Genomic DNA, 18,753 nt, shown 5'->3' with positions numbered 1-18,753 from the left:
CACTCACCCGCCCGCCCGCCAAGGTCGCGCTCCGGAAGCGATCCCCGCCCTTTCCCCGGCGTGTCCCGCCCCGCCGCCGGTCCCGCCCCGCGGTGCCGGCACGGAACTCCCGGCCGCTGGGCTCTCCCCGGTCCCGGCCCCGCCAGGGCTGCTGTAGCCTCTCGGTCGCAGAAGATGCTCGGAGAAAATGAATCATTTGAAGAAAATAAATCATTTGATGATTAAGCAGCAGATTGTAAGACTCGGGCAAGAAGTTAATCTACCCTGGCCCAAGCTCTTCCACTAGCACTAGTGCGAATTCGAACCTCAAAGCTAAAGAAAAGCTGAGTCCTTTTGAAATGCTTTTTGGAACACCATATAGAATACAAAAGAGAATGTCCACCCACTTTAAGAAGTAACACTGGCCACCTACATGGTGGCTTTAAGCAAACAGCTCAGAGAAATTGAAAAACCACGTAGCTGGAACTCAGAGCAGAAAGTTAGATGAGCCAGTACATAACATACAGCCTAGAGATTATGTATATGTTAAGTCTCTTACAGAGAACACTCTAAAACCACAGTAAGAGGGACCGTTCCAGGTGCTTCTCACCACCTTCACGGCAATCAAGATCAAGAAGCAGAATGCCTAGATCAATCACTCTCGAGTGAAGAAAGCCCCAGAAAGTGACACCAGTAATAGTGAAAGACAAAAAGACTCTGTGAAAGCACGTCAACCTGACCTAGGAATTCTTTCTGATAAAGAAGAACTAGCGACAAATGTCGCGCAGAATTCCTAAAAATGAATATGTATGAACCTATTGCAAAATTGTAGGCATAGGTATTTGAGAGAGAGAGAAAAAAAGACCTATAGTTCCCAGAAGTACGCATGTCATTTTAAGAGAACAATTCCCACACGCGTCCAGCCCTGTAATAAACATACCGGTTTTCCAACTTTCACAAAAGTTGTAAAGTTTTGTTTATCTCCGCAAAACAGTATCAGTTGCCTGATGTGCTTTTCTGTAGTTAATTTCTTTCCGGTGTCGCCCTCTGTTGTGCAGCGCACGATAAGCAGCTGTACTTCTCTTGAGTCCCGTGCAGTGCCCTAGTGGATTGTCCGCTCAGAGAAACGAAGTGTCTCTGCTTTCCTTTTTGACGCATGAGAAAGACAGCTGGATAAAATCACGGTGTAAAATGTTTGGGGCCGGACCGGTTTCCATGTGGTATTCATGAAGCCAACTCATAGGAGTTAGAATGCAAGTTCCAGTAATGCTGAGCAATGGCAAGTGCTCTGAGCTACTTCAGGCTTTGTTAATTTAATTAATTAGGGGGAAAAAACATCTGAGAGCACTTACGGCACTGGAAATTTGCCGTGCTTTAAATAGCATGACAGTAAGGTAGTGACTGGGTGGAAGGCTGATAAAGATAGCGTATACATATAATGCATTTTTGACAGTTTTCCTTGCAGCAGGGTTCCTCCTGAGAGCTGGTCCATTGATTTCATTCAGCCTGCACAAACCACTCTAGAAAGGTTTCTTGGAATGGACTCTGTCATGGAGTCAAGCTGAAAGTGAAAGAAAAATGTACCCTAGTCATGGTGGTAAAAGAGCAAGAGAAGCCTGGGGGCAGCCAGGTGGTGAGCGAGGTGGTGAGCACTGCCATAGAGCCTCCAGAGGCACACGCTCTTTCATTATCTCATTTGGGACTCGGTGGCATTTCCTGCATGCCGAAGAATTGGCGGTCTCCTTTTATGCATCAATTCCACCTGGAAACGTGGACCAGTTTTTCAGTTTTGAAAGCTGTGGCACACGTTCCCATAGTAACATAGTGCAGTTTTGGGAAAGGTGACATTTGGGCAGCTGGGAAGAGCCTAACTCTGCCAGCTGCTGAGCCCTTGGCAGCTCCCAGAATGTCCGGCAGCTTTCCTGGGAGTTTGCTGTAGCTGATGCTCTGTCTGGTGTGTGAGGCCACCCAGCAGCCTGTTCAGGGGGTGGCTGTAGCTGTCAACCCACCTTCAGCTGGCTTTTCTCCTCAGCACCTGGTAATGATTCTGGCTGGGAGGTGGGCATCCTTTCCTGGTTCTCCTTGCAGGTGGCTCACCCATCGTGGTGCATGAAAGCTGTTGTAGGAGAGAGACAAAGATTTGCACTTCTTCAGCAGAGCCCTCTCGTAAACCAGCCAGATCTGGAGGGGATTTTGTTTGTTGAAATGCCCAAACCATTCCTTTGGAAGTGTGAAAAATGCCAATCACTTGTTTTTAAAATGTTAAAAGTTTAATAATAATAAAATGGTTATAAAAATAGCAATATAATTAGAGTAATAATAATTTGGACAATTTGGATTAGGACAATATGGGACAATAAAAACAAAGAGTTACAGATATCCGGGTACCTTTTTCTGGGGCAAAATTAGCCCCAAAAAGGACACACAGAGGATTAACCCTTAAAAACAACAGCCTGTTGTATATTCATACACTCCATACATGATGCATAAATTCCATTCAAACACAGGATTCTGTCTGGGCAGTGTCAGCTTCTTCCTCTAAATCCTGACAGTGTCTTCACTGTCAGGAAGCTGAGCAAAGCAGGGAGAATTTCTTTTCTTCTGATAAGGGAGCAATAAATTCTTTTTCTCTGAAAGATCTAGGTGTCCTGTGGCTGCTATCTCAGTTCGAGTTCTTTCTTTAAAAAAAGTATCTTACATAGCATAGTTTTTATTTTAACATTATGTCATAACCTAAAACTATATTTAACACACTACTTAAGCAAATTAATACAGCATAACTTTCTAACATAACACATATAATATTCATTTTAATATTTGTGAAAAGCCAATCATAAAATATGCATTTTTCACTGGAAGGGATGCTCTTTTGGAGTAATGTGAATGTGACTTTTGCTGTACACTGTGTGGTGTATAACACTTGTCCTTGCTCTCTGCCCTGCCTATCTGTTTAAATGTCTTCTTTTTGCTACACTATGATAGGCAAGAGACAGAAATGTAGTCATATAGTTGTTTCTAATAATAGAACAAGGAGTTTAAGGTGAGTTAAAGTTACTGCAAAAATAGAATTTCAGTTGCTTTTATGTTGCAAAGAATGTAGAAGTAAATTTGTGTTGTAGCTCACTTAGGACCCTTTTGCACTCAGGCTTTTGAGAAGCAAGGCTTTACAAGCATTAATATTGAAAAGAAAATTAATGTTAAGTCTCGAGACCGGAACATGTGATAATGGAATGTAATAATAGGAAATGCCAGTTGTGTTTTAGATTTCAAAATTTATGATGTGTGTAAAGTTGTTTAGTTACTGCATTTATGAAACAGAGGGGATAATGTGATTATATATAATTAATCACAAAGCCCAGATAGCACATCTGGGATATTTGTTATAAATAGTTTATTCTTTAATGACCTGTAACCCAAAAAGTAGTCACTGGAGACAATTGTAAATAACTCTATGTAATGGATATTAAGGAAATTTAGTGATATGGTTTTAGAAAGTGCATTAAAAAATACACCGATTCAGATAATGAAATTTTAATGGCAATATTTCCATTTGGTTAAATTGCTGTCTATAAGAGGGTGGAGGTTTTTTGTTGTTAGTTGGCCAATTCTAAGTATTTATAAGATGGGAGGAAAAATTCCAGATTTGTTAGGTGTGCTGGTTGCCACAGTTGACGCCTTTGAGTTACATTTCCATTTAGCAGTTAGTGAGATAGATGTTAAAGAAGGAGATGGCAGTTTCCCACTGAAACTCTTGCCAGCAGTGTGTTAAAGTGAATCATGTGGTGTTTATACAGTGGTTCAGCTCTCAAGCTCTTTTGTGCCTGCTCTTGCTAATTGGGATAGGGCATTATGTCTGCTTTGCCTTCCAGTTAATGCCTAACAGCTCACTCCTCACCTACAGCCTTGCTAACCCCGGATTTAATTGAAATTTGCCCAGCAGATTCTTCATTTGTAACGATAATGATTTCTCCTTTTACTTTGGAAGCAATTAGCACGTTATTGGTGTCCCCATGACCAATAATAGAAGCAATCCTTGATGTACTGTAGCTGTGTGCTTATACAAGGAGTTCAGTAAATTTGTTTTTCTTTCATTGAAATATTCTGATGTATGATCCTTATGCATGACAGATTTTCAGGGAACTGAATTTAAAAATTAATTTTTTAAGCAATATAGCCCTTTGTTTAACTATTTATTTTGCTGGAAATTATAAAGAAACCTTACCTGAGGTAGCCTGGGGCATTTTCTTCTATTATGGAATAACAAGAATTTTTTTATAAAATTAAAAAAATGAGTAGTTCAATAGATGAGATATATGGTATATATTTAGATTCTTTCCCTCCTTCCCACCTTCCTTCTTAAATGTCTATTAAGGATGTAACTCTGACTTCTTCGGCTATACAGTGTTCCTTGCTATGCTTGGTGAAAGAAAATAATTATAAAAAAGCAAAGTCATTACAATGATTAATTGTACCTGGTTTTATTATTAAAAGGAGTAAATTAAGCAAAGAAGCCTCATTAACTGCATACAGTAATCTTAGATTGGAAACATTTAAGAAGTGTATACTGTACTTTCTACAGCCTTATGCAAAGCACTTCTTTTCATTATTTCATAAAGACTTCACACTGTGTTTTACTTTTGTGATTTCTTTTTCACAATAGCATGCCTAAACTTCAGATGAGTTAGCAAAAATTTAGGTTTATGTATGAATAAAGAAGGAGGAGTGTATGAGGAGAAAGAAAACTGCAGCTTTTGTTGGGTAATCCTAGCAGATTAGTTCTCCAGATCCCTCAGAAGATGTGAATTATCACGTGGGTTTGTTTTTCTGACTGTGTGTTGGGATTCTTAACTCCATTTCTTCCGAAGACTCTCTTTTCTGGGTGTTGTGATGGGTATCCCTGCACTAGGGAGTGCCAGTGTGATGGGAACCTGGAGCATGCAGCACACTGGGGCTTGGGACACCAGGGGAGGGACACTGGGAGGGACAGAAGCAGGGACAGAGGCAGGGACACTGCCCCAGCTTTCTGTGCAGCTCTGAGTGTACCAGAGGCAGGCTGTGTGTATTCGTCAGGTAGTGCTGGAGGGGATTTGGCTGGGAAAGATGAACCATCTGTGCAGGCTGATATGGAGACAGAGGAGAAAGGACAAAATGGTTGTTCTTCACCTTCCTCAGGCCTGTGTTTGGTGATTTGAAGCCTGCTGAGCAAAGGCTTGTCTTATCTTCGTGGCCTCTCATGGACATCAGTGGATACTCTGGGGAATGTGGTCTGAAAATCAGTAGGTACCTTGAGGCGTGGTGATTATGGTGAAGAAAAAGCCAAAAAACTGCAGGTTTTGGATTCCTTTAGGGTGATGAAGTAATTTACATTATTTGTAGACACTTGTTTTTAATGCCAGAATTCAATTTTTGTTCAGTTAATAGAAAGGAAGAGAACAGAAAAAGAAGTATTTTGGGAAAAGCAGGCGCTGGTGGGAAGACTGACTAATTCTCACTCTTCAATTGGCTCCTGCTTAGCAATTCTCCAAGCCAGCCAAGGATGAGACAAGTTTGCTTTGCAGCAATGTTGATGCTCAGCTTTTTGCAAGAGAGCTAGATGGGAAACTGGAAATCTGCCTGTTCTACAAGCAGACTTCAGTTTTCAAATGTCTTTAATTTCTGTGACATGTTATGTACTAGAGAAAGGAAGTGATTCCTAGTTCTCTCTAAGACTGAAGCACATCCTAAAATTTTTTATAAAATACCCATTTGCATTCTTGCATTCAGGTATTGTATTTATTAACTCATCAGCTGCACCAATTACCTTATGTGCACTATAAACATTGTCTGCAGTGTAGGTGTACTGTACCAGATGGGATTGCTTACACGTGCACAAAGGCAGCTTCGTTCTCAAACGTGGTATTTGCTGCCAAGATCAATATCAATTTTCTTAGTAGCCAAGTTAGCAAGTGAGATGCCTTTGACCAAATCCAAAATCACACAATGAAAGAGTGATGCTTGTTGTACAAGTCAGGGAGGTATTTAAAATGTATAATTGGCCAAAAATCACCTGGAGACCATTATGCAGCTTACTCTGCCTTCTAGGCTGCAGTCATTAAAAACTTGGCAGCTTCAGAAGCCAAAGGGGCAGTGAGACCTATTGCTGGGAGACTGGAAAGCCACATTCACTGGCCCATAATATATGCTCATAGCCAGGAAAGACAAGTTCACATTTTTGAAGTATTTACAAATCCTGCTGCTTGGAACTCACAGGAATCCAGGTCTTAATTCAAGAATCTTCTAAGTGTCTGGGTCAGTTGTGGGTATGTGCAGAAGCTGCGGTTTTTGTGTAAGTATTCTGTGGAAGGTAGGCAAGAAAGCCCTCCCTTAAGGAAAGACAAAATGTTGCTGAAGTCTCAGTCTCTCAGTTATGTTGTCCTTTCATGTTAAAAAGAGTCTGAAGAATGGATGACTTTCTGCAGACTTATTTTGGCCTTTTTTTTTTTTTTTGAGATAATTTTGAGATAATTGGAAACACTACACTTAGATTTTTGAAGTGTTTTCAATGATGCTCCTTACAAAAGAAATGATGCTACTGTAGAGAAAAGGACATTTTCTTGTGGCTTAATAACTGAGTAGTGAGGCAGAAAATAGCAGGAAAAAATTGCTGTTCAAAAGGAGATTACCAAAGGAGCTGTGCTGAGGTCAGTCTTCTTGGTCACTGATTTGTCAAATGATTGGTCAAAAATCCCTTTACTGATACTACTTTTTTACTGACTCAAGAGACTAACACTGAGAGGGGATCTGTCACTGTCATGTAGCCAAACAGCAAAATAGCTCTTTGATTGCTGTTGTTCCCAATCAATGCACTGATGGCTATCTTGAGGAGTTAGGGGGACTGAATCTAGAAGAGGAGGGAAACCTGTGGATAAAGTGCTGGAAAATTCTCTTCTGAAGGGATCATCGGCTTCAGCAGTAGGATTAAAGAACTGTCTCTAGGTCATTGTAGAAAAATTGCGTATGACAGGTTCCTAAGTACATTGCTAATGTGAGCCCCATAACCTCCCTTGTTTAAGCCTTTTCCAGAATTGTAACTCTGCTTAGAAGTTCCACTCTTCACTTCTGAGAGGTTGTTTGTTTCCTAGTATATCTGTAAATACCCAGATAAATACTAATTGCCACCTTTAAAATGATCTTCTGCATATATGAAGACCCCCCAACAAAGTTTCAGGTAGAAAAGAAAAGTATAAGGTTTATTATTTTCAGAAACACTACTTTGAGCTACTGGTCCTGTCCTTAATACTTTGATTTCCCCTTAGAAGGTTTTTAGGCTACAGGTCATAAGATCTTTATGCTCTTTTTTTTCTTACTTCCTTTTTAATGTTCAGGACTTCTGCATAAAGTTCAGATATATGAAATGCCCTAGAATATGCCAGCTAAAGAAGAGAATCTGATTGCTTCTCTTTTAATAATTATAAGGTAATTAAATTCATGCATCAAAATCCATTTCTGCAGGCAGTTTCTGCAGAGGGCTTGCATGAGGACTGGACTGTGAAAGCAGCTTCTCAGCCTTGGCCTTCACCAAGAATAGCTCAGGTTTGGAGGCCTTGAAGGCTCCATCCTTTCTGCAGTACAAGCAGGGGACCTAGAGCTGAACTCGCTGTATTTATGGCATTACAGCATGTGCAGATTCCATTTCTTCAAATGTCCATTGCAATGGGCAGGTGGGCATCTGGCCCTGGAAGGAGTTTCACAAGAGGCATTTATTTCTGATTCTATCATCAGCTCTCATGTGCTTCTGCTTCACATGAGCTGCATTCTTTCTGGCTGCTTTTCTTTCCCCCTTCCTTGAAGAAATTCCCAGTCCCAGGCTGCTGCCTGAGCCCACACAGCCAAGGCAAGGTGGCTGGTGCTGTTCCTAGGGCTTCTGAAGGGCTGGAGAGTCCACATCCTTTTCAGTGAAGGGGAGGGTGTTTCCATTTGTTTCACTTGCGCCCATTTGTGAGTTTATTTGGAATATGATGCAGAGCTATGCATATCCATCTAGGCTTTCATGTTCACTTGCTGCACAGGGAAACCTTCACTTCTCTGTTTCTTTTTGGGCCTGCAGACACCGTAGCAGGCAAGTTTTTTGACCAGGAACGGTGTCAGCCTGGTCATGTTGCCCTCTCTGTAAGTTGAAGATACAGTATCTTTATTAACTCTGACCAGCTCAATATTGCACTGGTCTTGTTTTATACCGCTCTGGAGAGCTGGGGGTGAGAGATTTTTTCCTGAGCTCACAGCTCTGATGGGAAATTTGTTCCTGAGCTTACAGGAAACATCAGTTAAGCCCCAGAACTTGGTGATCTACAGGTCCTGCTAGTCTAGCCTCAGCTCCCAAAACAGCTAAGCTACATACTGGTTTCAGTGTCTTTTGTTCATCTGTTGCTTACTGTGGTTGGATCTGCCCTTCGTGGCTCTTTTCTGAAGACTACTGATATGAACACAACCATTCTAGAGAGAAGATCAGGAAAAGCTTTTTAAAATAAGCTCATCTCTGACCCATGTGCTGATAAAAGGCTCATGCAGTTGCTGTGGAGAGTTGCAATTAAAAATTATTATAAAGTTAGCAGCAGGAGACAACAGGACAAGGACAAAGGCACAGAAGGCAGGAGGGGGACTTCTGTGCCTTCTCACTGCTGTATTCTGCAGCACTGAAAGCCAGCAGCTGCAGTGAGGTCTGCTAATGCTATTTGCTTTTCTGAGATTTGTTTTCTCAAATTGCTGTTATAACAAGCCCACTGGACACTTGTTACTGGACACTTGAGCCCTAAGCTGGGGCAGGCAGTTGCCAGTCCAGGTCAGTCCTTGAACAAATGTGCACACTTGTGGCGAGCGGTGCTCTGTCAGGGCAGGAGATGCACAATGATGATGCAGGAGACCAGCTTCAGAGGCACCTGAAGAAGCCTCATGCTGGAGGGACCTGCACTTCTACCTAAGGAGGAGGTTCAAGGTGGCCAATGGTGGGCTGAAAGTGCTAATTCCAGGCTTGTGTGGCTCTGTGCTGCTGAGCAGGTACAGCCCTGCAGGGCAGTGTGGGGTCTGACTCACAGGCTGCTGCAGGGATTGCACACAGTGCTTTGGCTTCTGAGGGCAAGCAGGAGAGTCTGCCACAGCTCAGCCCTCCTCTCCAAGGCACTGAATTTGTCCTGAGCATCCTTTCACAGTCTGTGATCAGGAGCTCAATCTTGTCTTCACCTGAAGGGTTGCCCAGTTACATCTAATGCCTTTTCAGAGGGGTTTGCTCTGGCTTGTCCTTCTGGCGAAAGACAACAACTCCAGGTTTTTTCATTCCTCAGCTTCAGGCCTGCAATGCTTTGGCACTTAGAGATGTGCACACATACCATATGGACATGCTGCATTCTTGTTCTCCTAATCACATCCTGGACTTCACTGTCTGGAAGGTTTTTCTACCCAGTGGCTTACTGTCAAGTCAGGTGTTTATGCTTAGGGCAAGGTGTTGCCTGAAGAAATGTAGCTCCTTCCGTCTGGTTAGCATGGCTTGCTCAGAATTGTTTCACGTGCGGAAATCCAGTTTGCACAGTTCCCACTCAGAAGAGAGATGGTTCACGAAGTGCTGTTTGAAGTCCCAGCCCTTGCATGTGTTTAGCCTGTTCTCAGGAAGGATGAGCCAACAGAAGCAATGACTTAGTTGCATTTGGTAAATCAGAGTTTTACTAATGCTGCTCTCCATTCTGGTGCATAAATTCCCCCACAGTCCATACTGAATGCTAAAAAACCTGCTTCCCTTTTGTTTAAAAACACATATTAGTTGCAGTTTGGGCATTTGGACCCTCTTGAATACTTACAGACTGCATCAAACATACAACAAAATGAAGTGTGGAGATCACAGTAGATGCCACTTTCTGGAACTATGGAAAATGGAAGGACTGTTTATATATTCTTCTCAGGCCTTGCTCTGAGAGGAGACTTGAGGAGGATGACATCCTCAAGAATGACAAAATAATTTGTCTGAAGATGGAATAAACTTAAATCTGGGAGTTCTGAGGTCAAGTCTCTATGTGTGCCCTTCAGTGCAGTTATTTGATTTGTACCTGTGCTTCTGTTGTGTGCCTTTACCCTCCTCTTTCCAAAGAAATATAAAAATACAGGGGTGCAATCTCTGCTAGCAAGTCTTTAATGTCTGGTCATCAAGCAAAATGGTGGGTACAAGCATACAGCCTGGACTAGGGCCTGGTTATTAATGTACAAATTCATGTCCCACACGCTGCCCCAAGTACCTGTTAGCATATGGACATATGGCTGCTCACTGATGCATTCAAAGATCAATTTTTCATTTGGTCTACTTCTGCTGAATGTCTGTTTCCTGACTGATGCCTAACAGCATCCCTCTGGATGGCTTTGTCCAGGTAGTGTAGAGCAGACCTTGCTGTCTTGGGCAGACGGGCTGGCAGTGCCATGAGATGCAGCCTCGGTTGCTTTGCTGATTGTGTCTCTCCCTTTTGATCTCTTTGGCCAAATACCAGCGACAGGAGAACTGCAGTAAAGGTTTAGTCAAGAGAAGGAAAAGAATAGCATTGACTGAGGCTGAGTTTAAAATCTTTTATTATTTAGCTTTGCCAAACAGATAATGGAATCTGAAGTTGATTTGCTAAAATGTTTTGAAGTGGATGCCACCCCTGCCTGAGACAAAGAGGACCTCAGTGGCAGCAGGGACCTTAGGCTATGGCAGCAGTTCAAAAGAACACTTTTAATTTTGTATGCAACAATGTAAACTTCAAAAATAGTAAACTATAACCTTTCCCCCCCTTTTTACATAGCATGTGATCTATCACAGATAGAAATTTAATGGCGAACCAAAATCGCGTAAGTAAACATCCTGGTGCTTACAAGTTTCATAAAAAGTGTTACATTTGATGTAAATATCTTACATTTTTAACTCTTAACACTCACAATTATGGAGTAAAAGCAACTGGCGATTCACCCCCTTAGTCCATGCTCTCAGACTGTACATCAGCAACCACGCTCTTGCCAGCCCCTTGGATCATTTTCCGTCGGTTGTCCCACACGTGACCGAAATTTCCCCTTCCCCACATTGGCATTGATCAAGCGCAGCTCCGCACAGGGGTAAAACCTGTGAAGTGAGAAGAGAACCAGGTCTCCTGCGCCCGACCTTGCAGTGCCCTGGGCCCCACGCTCCCACAGGAGCCACGGCGTGCGTGGGAGGCACGTCCCGGTGGCGGTGGGAATTTGGGGTCCTTCGGGGCCACAAACCTGAGCCCTGCCTTTGCAAGTGCCTCGCAGCAGGACCTGGTTCTGCGTGGATAAAGACAAGAGTTCTGTAGAAGGCACTGGATTTCTCTTGCATGATTTTAAACGTGGACTACAGTCATTCGCAGAATAAGGAGATTTGGGCTCTAGACTGCTTTCTCTCTATGCTTTAGTGCAAGCATTTTTTGCGCTTGGATTTTCCCTGTTTGCAGCGCAACATGCGCTCATCTACATAGAGTGATTTCTAAATCTTCCTTCCGCTCTTCCCCCCCTCTTCCCATCCCCCAAAAAATTCCCTTTTTTTTGCTCCTTGAAAACTTTCAAAGTACAGCTCTGGTCAAAAATAAACATGTGATGTAGCATAGCATTTGTTTCTTTTAAATCACAGTGTGCAATGCATCATTCAGTACCTAATGTTCAAAATGTCTGCCCTGCTTTTCATGAAAGTCATTCTTTAAAATAACCTATGCAAATATATTTTGACTATATATTACATTCATTTAAAAAGAGAAGAGAGGTTCTTGGTTTGCAGTTTTTTTCAGTGTACTACTTAAGTGAAAGTTCAGATGTGAAAAAAGTACAAGCAAACTGGACATGCCAAGACTTGATGCTTTAGATGGTGATCATATCAAAACTGTACAGATATGTACACCGTGTTGGACAGGTGTGCTTCTTCCCAAGAAAAGACCTTTGCATCATCATATATAACGTTAACCACAAAGTTTTGGTAAAAAGAGCATTTAATGAGCAAAGGATGACATGGAAGGGCGAGTTCTCCGGCTTTTATTAGGCAGTCCTGAAGCAATGTCTCCATTCCCTTCGGGAATTTCTTCCTTCTTCCGGACTTTAAGACGTGTGAGGAGCTTTATTACCCAGACATCCCATTCCTCTGGCAAGAGCAGCAGGAGGAAGCCCAGGCCAATAATGATGATGGCGATGACTCGGACACTATTGAAGACAATTTCACTGGTGTAGTGATCAACAACTGTGTGGGATATTGAATGGGTGTTATTACATGGGAAAAGGCATTAGGACAGTATCCCCTTCCCTCCCCCTCACCTGCCCAGCTCTGAGGGCTGGCTGTGGTGGGAGAACATGGCCATGGAGGCAGTGATGGCAAGGGCACTCTTTCCTGCTGGTTGAGCACACAGCAGGGTACGTCCACCGATAGCACATGAACTCCTGCTGAGGTGCAGGGACACAGAGAAAAGGGCATTTCCCTTCCCTGCACAGCAGCTCCTGATTGCAAATTTTTCTTGTTACCCTGAGTGCCCTGTGAAGTAAGAGACCCTGCCCAAGCTGAGCCATCCACACACTCTGGAGGGATCACACCTTCGGGCAGCAAATCTACCGGAGCAGTGCCCAGCTCTGTGTGCACTTAGTTAGTGTGAAGCTGGGAGCTGCCACCTGCACCGTGGCACCAGCTGAGCATGCTGGGTTTTAGGAGCTGCTTTAGGTTGGGATTGTGTCTGCCATCCCCTGCTCAGCCCTCTCGGACTCTGCAGTCTCTTGGCTTTCACTAAATTTCAGAAAAACTGTCAGAAAAATGTACCAGGCCATGTCCAAAACTGAACTGTCCAGTGTTCTTGGTAAACACCCACAGTGTTATTTACCAAGGCAAGCACAGTTACTATTACTTATCTGCTCTAAAATGTAAGCAATTATATTTGTTTGAATTTAGTGTTAAGCCTGTCTTGAAGACATCATTAAGAACTGATTTCTGCTTTATCCAGGGGTTTTTATTCCAGCCCAGAGATGAATGTCTTCAAATCGACTTTGTTTTTCAGTATGCAGGCTTCTTCGGACAGTAATTTAAAAACCAATTTTAGGGATTATGAATATTCATATAATATTACATAACACAAAATTAACACATAAAGAATAAATTTTTAATCAGTGTCATCTCTGTAAGTCTTTGAGAGAAGGTGCAAAACATGTTTAATAAATCTATTTTCTTTCATCCCTGCTGTGTATTTGAAAGGCCACAGATTTAATGTATTAATTAAGATGCAAAAGACAGAAAATCTTACCTGCATTCACTGGGACACTCAGTACAATTCCAAGAGAAATCAAGGTGGGGTAGGTAATAGCAATCCCAAAATTTAGTAGAATATTGAATGCTGGTGAAGAAAAGGAAAATGCCATTTAGTACAGTGAAATTAGGCAGATGGAATGTCACTTGAAACACTTATCCTTTATTATTCTGTTGTTCAAATGAAGGGTACATCAGCTTCTGTTGTTTATCCTGAAGAGGACAAAGCTCAGTCTGCTGCATGGCCACCTGCCTGAGACATTGCTGTTTCTGGGGAGCTCTGTATCCCTCTGGAGTCCAGTGGCAGGATCAGGCTGGATTTTGGGTACAGCCTGTCTCTCAGCATCATGTGCACATCACTCTTCATACTGATCCAGTGATCCCCTTGGCCCTGCGGAAAGACTTAACACTCTTCATCTGGGAGATTTCAGCTGAACAGGAGCTTCTGTCTGGGTGCTTTTCTATAGAAAAGCTGCCTCCAGTTGCAGGTGGAAGATGCTGTAAATCTAACCCTCTTCCAGGCAGGAACTTGCTAAATATAATTTCATACAATTAAATTATACTATCATTACTACGGAATGATTATAATATCAGTCCATTGTAATACCATACACAGTTTGTGGGGTGTTTCATGACAAATTAATAATTGCTTTGGATCAAATTCACCCTTGTTTTAAGGTGATCAGCTTTAGCAGAGTCAGGAGAGCCTTGCCAATACTGAGCTTGTTGGGAGCTGGAGCTTTGACTGTCTTCCAGTAGTACCCAAGTATTGCACACACCAGGGATTGCTTGCCAAGTTCTGCACCACTTTCTTACAGACAACTTCCTCTGAGTCCACTGATAAGTAACCTGGAGGTATTTCTGGAGTTGTGATTGTTCAGGGTAAAAGGAGCTGGGACTCAAGACAGGGGTAGAGAAGCGCTATTTCAGTGGAAAATAATGTTTTAGGAGAGGGGATTCCATCATCCAGTGTAGGGACCAACTGTGGCAGTAAGTCAACACATCAATTTAACAATGGACAACATCATGTTTCTGGTAAACTTAGAAAACTTTAAGAACTTTAAAACTTAGATTGGCATCCCTCCCCTCTGGGCTCCTTTGGTGACACAGCAGTGGCAGCAGAAGAGAGGATTGCCACCTATCAAAATTTCCACCACTGTGCAACACTACATTTTCAAAAGTTTCCTCCTCTTTAGGAGTAGCAATTAGTCCAGGCAGCAGAGGCATTGGAGTCTGGCCTTGTCAGGCCTGGCCTAAGCTCCTTGCTGTGGGGATGCTGATGAGCCCCAGATAATGCCCTCCCAGCAGGACTGTTTCCATCACAGCCCAGACAAGTGTTACCTGTCTCTGTCACACAGAGTTCATGAGTAGGAGTTAGGACAAGCTTTACAGTTTAGTTCCACAGTCCCTTCTAAAGAGATCCACTGTGTTTTGGTGTGGTAATAATAGCAGAAGCAAGGTCTACCTTGGCCCTAGGAATGGGCCTTCTCAAGTTAATAATTAAGTTGAGAAGGGAAAACAGCTCCAATACAGGAGAGGCTTGCAGTTTCCACCAGTGGCCAGTTTCTGGCACCCTCCTCCACCCCCAGCAGTGTGAGAGCTCCCCCATCTACTCACTCAATAAGAGAATTGAAAATCCGCAGAGGTTCCCCCAAGGAATGATGTCAAAAGAGCTCCAGTACTCCACTTTGGTAAAATAAAGGATGACAGGAATACAGGTAACGAAGAGGACATTGAAGACAGCTAACACAGACAGGAATAAGGCAGCTTCTCCAAATTTAGCACTGCCCAAAAGAAGTTTGAATAAAACCTAAAAGAGGAAAAGACATGGGTTTAACTTTCTTGCACCAGCATCCCTGGAGGGCTGGTGTTCTGTTCTGGCACCTATGCAGTGATGCTTGCCAGACACTTGGGATGGCAGCTCGTGGAACTGTGGTGAGCAGCTTGTGTGGCCCAGCCTTCATGCTCCTGGCACCCCTGGAACACAGGCAGGAGCAGCTGCCAACTGAGCCCATGCAGAAAGGGCATTCAGCACCTTTGTCTGTGCCTGTCCTGAAAGGAAAGGTCACTAACCCTAACTTAGACCCTTCAGCCCTAGCTTAGACCCTTCACTCTTTCACCTCCAGAAAACTTGACATTAAGAAGACCATGGAGCAGGGCAGAGGGAGGAGATGAAGCAGTCCAGATGAAGAATCTCCCTGCATGAGACATCACTGGTCCAGGCCTTTGGACAAGCACAGTCCATGCTGACTGGCTGTCCTTCCACCTTCTCCTGGGAACTCATCTCCAGGAGGCAGATAGCAGAGCAGCAGCCCCACAGCCCAGAGTGCAGATGCAACTTGGGCAATGAGACTGCAGGGAGGGATTTAAAAGCTTTGGTTTGTTAGTGGGAAAAGGAAAAAAAAAAAAACCACCCAGTAGAAATGAAGCTCTGAGCAGCCCATCTGTGGCTGGGGACTGCCTGTGGACATGTCCTGTCTGGAGTCTGCACTGGTTTTCACCACAGAGCTGCAGAGATTCTCTTGGATACCATGGTTTGGGAACAGTTTTCCTCTGCTGCTGGCTGCAGACCAGGACAGCCAATGGACTGTGACTGAGTGGTTTGTGCAGCACTGGCAGTCCCCCTCACCAGTGTCAGTTCTCTCCTTTGCCTACACAGAGCAGGCAGGGCTGCAGGGCTGCCATGCTAGCAGGGCTCTGCCACTCCCCCCATCCCAACCCCATCAGCTGGGTTGCTGCTCTGCATTATGGCGCAAAATGTCCCAAAAGCCACTTACTCCTCATGTGCCACCTGAGGACAGGTGTTGTGCTGCATCCAGCAGGGCCCCCTCGACCTATCCTCCTACCCCAGATGGGCTCTGCTGCACGTGGTGAGATGTGTCTGCCTGCAGATCTGCCTGCCCCTTTGGCACACACAGCTCATGGGAACCGAGCCAGACTCTGGAAAGCAAGAGCAGGGTGGCAGCAGCATGTGCTGCACAACAAGCTGCAGAGCTTCACCTGTCCTGGCACGCAGAGCACACTGCAGAGTAACACCCTGCTGGCACTGCCACCACCACCCTCTGTGCACAGGCTCTGGTGGAGCAGCCTTGAGACTCCCATTCCCAGAAAGAGTGGCAGTGTCATGGGAAAGGGAACACACCTAGGCTCTAGCCTTTATTTCCTCCGGTCTAGTGGGCCATGTCTCTGGTCCTGCAAGGAAAGGGTCTATTAGAGTAATGAGCTGTATGAAACTTCCTGACTTTCCTAATGTAAGAGATGGTCTGATCTTAAAAATGTGAGCAAAAAGCATTGCAGCACTGTGCTGAGGGGCACAGGCAGATGCTTCTCAGTTTGGCAAGTTTCCCTGGACTGCTGGTGTTAGGGCTGCAGGGCTCTCCTGGCCAATTCCTGTTGGATGAGTGGTACAGTGCAATTCATTAGACGAAATGAAGCAGTCTACACCTCCTCCTGATCTACACATCTGAGCCAGGGTGGGCAAACCACACTTACAAATGCTTATTCCTCACTGTGGACTGTGACTCTGAGCACTATGAGCAGCACACAGGCAAGTGCCCAGAAATGTCCCAGGCTGAGTGAAATGGCTCTGCTCAGCAGAGAAGGCTGCATCTTACACATAGTGCAGCTTATCCAGCTGCTCAGGATTAGGTCTTGATTCATAGGCACGTGTTCTGCATGTTAAGGATGCAATTGCTTCCATGATAAGCAGTGCTTTAAGCCCAACACAGGCTACATATGTTACTGAAGAAGGACTGGCAAGGGGAACTAACCAAGTGACTCAAAGAAGCTAAATCTCTGCAGGGTGCTTCCAGAATGAGTGCTTGAATCCAGAATCTGTGGAAAAGCGGCTTCATTTTTTATGAAGGTGGGACGTCTGTAAATCCTCCCCCTGCTGGAGGAGCACTGGAGAAGACTATTCCAAGGAAATAGGAGTTTTTATCCTAAGAGAGAGCAGACATCAAAGCAAGGGAACACCTGAATGCAGTGCTGCAGAGCAGTGTGTTTATGGCAGAGCTCTCAAAGAAGGGCACATGGCACTGAACTGCACAGAGGTTTGCAAGTATGACAGGAACAGCCAAAGTGAGTGATGAGGGTGACAGGCATATCTCTGAGGGGAAAGAGCCAGGTGTGCTTACCTTGTAGAGAGCAGACATTGAGGCAGAGCCCACCACCAGGGCTATCCCAATGACGGAGTGGCTGTGAAACCCATCGGCATACGTCATCATAACTATCCCTGCAATAGCAAATATAGCAGCCACAATCTGGTTGGAGACAAAGAAAGAAAGCAAGAAAGTGTTACTAGACAACCCCCACGGTGGAGAAACAGGCAATGCAGACTTACATGTGAGCACAGTATTTCTGCATCATCTGCTTATGTAGAAAATAGTAGCAAGCCTGGGCCAATACCCAGGGAGAAGATGCTGCCTGGCCTCGTGGTTTCCCTGGCTGCAGGGAAGCTGCAGGCAGAGCTGCAAAGGAGAGGCTGCTCTGGGCATGTGTGACAGGCCAGACTGCAGGGCTCAGTGCCTCCAACTGAGCTGAAGTGGGGATTTAATCTCTGTCACTGAGCTTCCCCATCAGTGGGTCCCTGCAGCCTGTGCATGACAATAATACACAAGCAATAATTCCCTGCAGCTTGCAGAAAAGGCTTCGAGTCCTGTTGAAGTTTTGGAGCAAAAAGGTTATAGAAATAAACAGGGGAATAAAATTCATACAACTGCTTTCCAGTCTAGACGAGTAATTTGAGGAGTAGAAGGAGATTTTTCCAGCCAGCTATGCACACTGCAATGCCTGAGGAGTGTCTCCCAAATAGAAGGAACATTCACAAAGGCAGGGGAGGCACTGCCCCGATTTACCAGGGTGTGCCAGAAAGCCGTAAGAAAGCCCTGGCTTCTCTGGGATTGTCCTTCAGCCTCCCAGGGTGTTAATTCTGGGGTGAATAGAGCTTTCTGTATGCTCATGCTTCCTAGCTCTGCAGGGCTGTGGGGGATGCCCTGCTTACAGCACATGCCTTTTGGCTGCACACTCAAGGTGATGCCTCCAAGATGACTGAGACAGTAGTTTATTTTGATCCACAGATGGGTAAGTGCCAGTCAGCTGTCCCCTCTGGCAGGACCAGACTGGGGTTTTAAGCCCCATCCACAGGCTGCAGCTGCCTACACATCCATGAGCCTCCTCTCATCTTTCCTGCTTCCCACCAGAGATACCAGGGCTGCTGTGGAGATGCAGGGGGAATGTCTGTGTGCCAAGCTCTGCTGCTGCCTGAGCAGCAAGGTGTGGTGAGGTACCTCTTTGCCAGCTGCACGTCCCAACCCCCGCAGCACCAGCAGCCTCTTCCCTGGGCTCAGCTGGGGCTGGTGCCAGGGGACACCCATACACCAGACAATCACCCAGCAGATCCTTCCTTCACACTGACATCAACACCTTCAATTTCCCTAACAAAAATGGCCCATTTTTGCAAACAAAACCGTATCAATTTCTTCACAGGCGTT

The 18,753-nt window shown here is 44.5% G+C and overlaps 1 protein-coding gene across 2 annotated transcripts in view; it reads right to left on the bottom strand.

Annotated features, from left to right (window-relative positions):
- Window positions 1-10,546: 10,546 nt before the first annotated feature.
- The window catches only part of SLC35F3 (solute carrier family 35 member F3), a 163,331-nt gene continuing 155,124 nt past the window's right edge, over window positions 10,547-18,753 (bottom strand). For both annotated transcript variants that reach the window (XM_036380249.2, XM_036380250.2), the window contains 4 exons: window positions 17,398-17,523; window positions 14,879-15,071; window positions 13,260-13,349; window positions 10,547-12,214 (listed from right to left, as the gene is read on the bottom strand). In XM_036380249.2, coding sequence (XP_036236142.1) covers window positions 11,970-12,214; window positions 13,260-13,349; window positions 14,879-15,071; window positions 17,398-17,523 — 654 coding nt within the window. In that variant the 3' untranslated portion in view covers window positions 10,547-11,969. The remainder of the gene's footprint in view (window positions 12,215-13,259; window positions 13,350-14,878; window positions 15,072-17,397; window positions 17,524-18,753) is intronic.

The sequence above is a fragment of the Molothrus ater genome, chromosome 3 (assembly GCF_012460135.2).
Source record: "Molothrus ater isolate BHLD 08-10-18 breed brown headed cowbird chromosome 3, BPBGC_Mater_1.1, whole genome shotgun sequence".
Taxonomy (NCBI): Eukaryota; Metazoa; Chordata; class Aves; order Passeriformes; family Icteridae; genus Molothrus; species Molothrus ater.
Note: the sequence above shows the minus strand (reverse complement) of the source record. Positions and strands in the feature narration are given on the sequence as shown.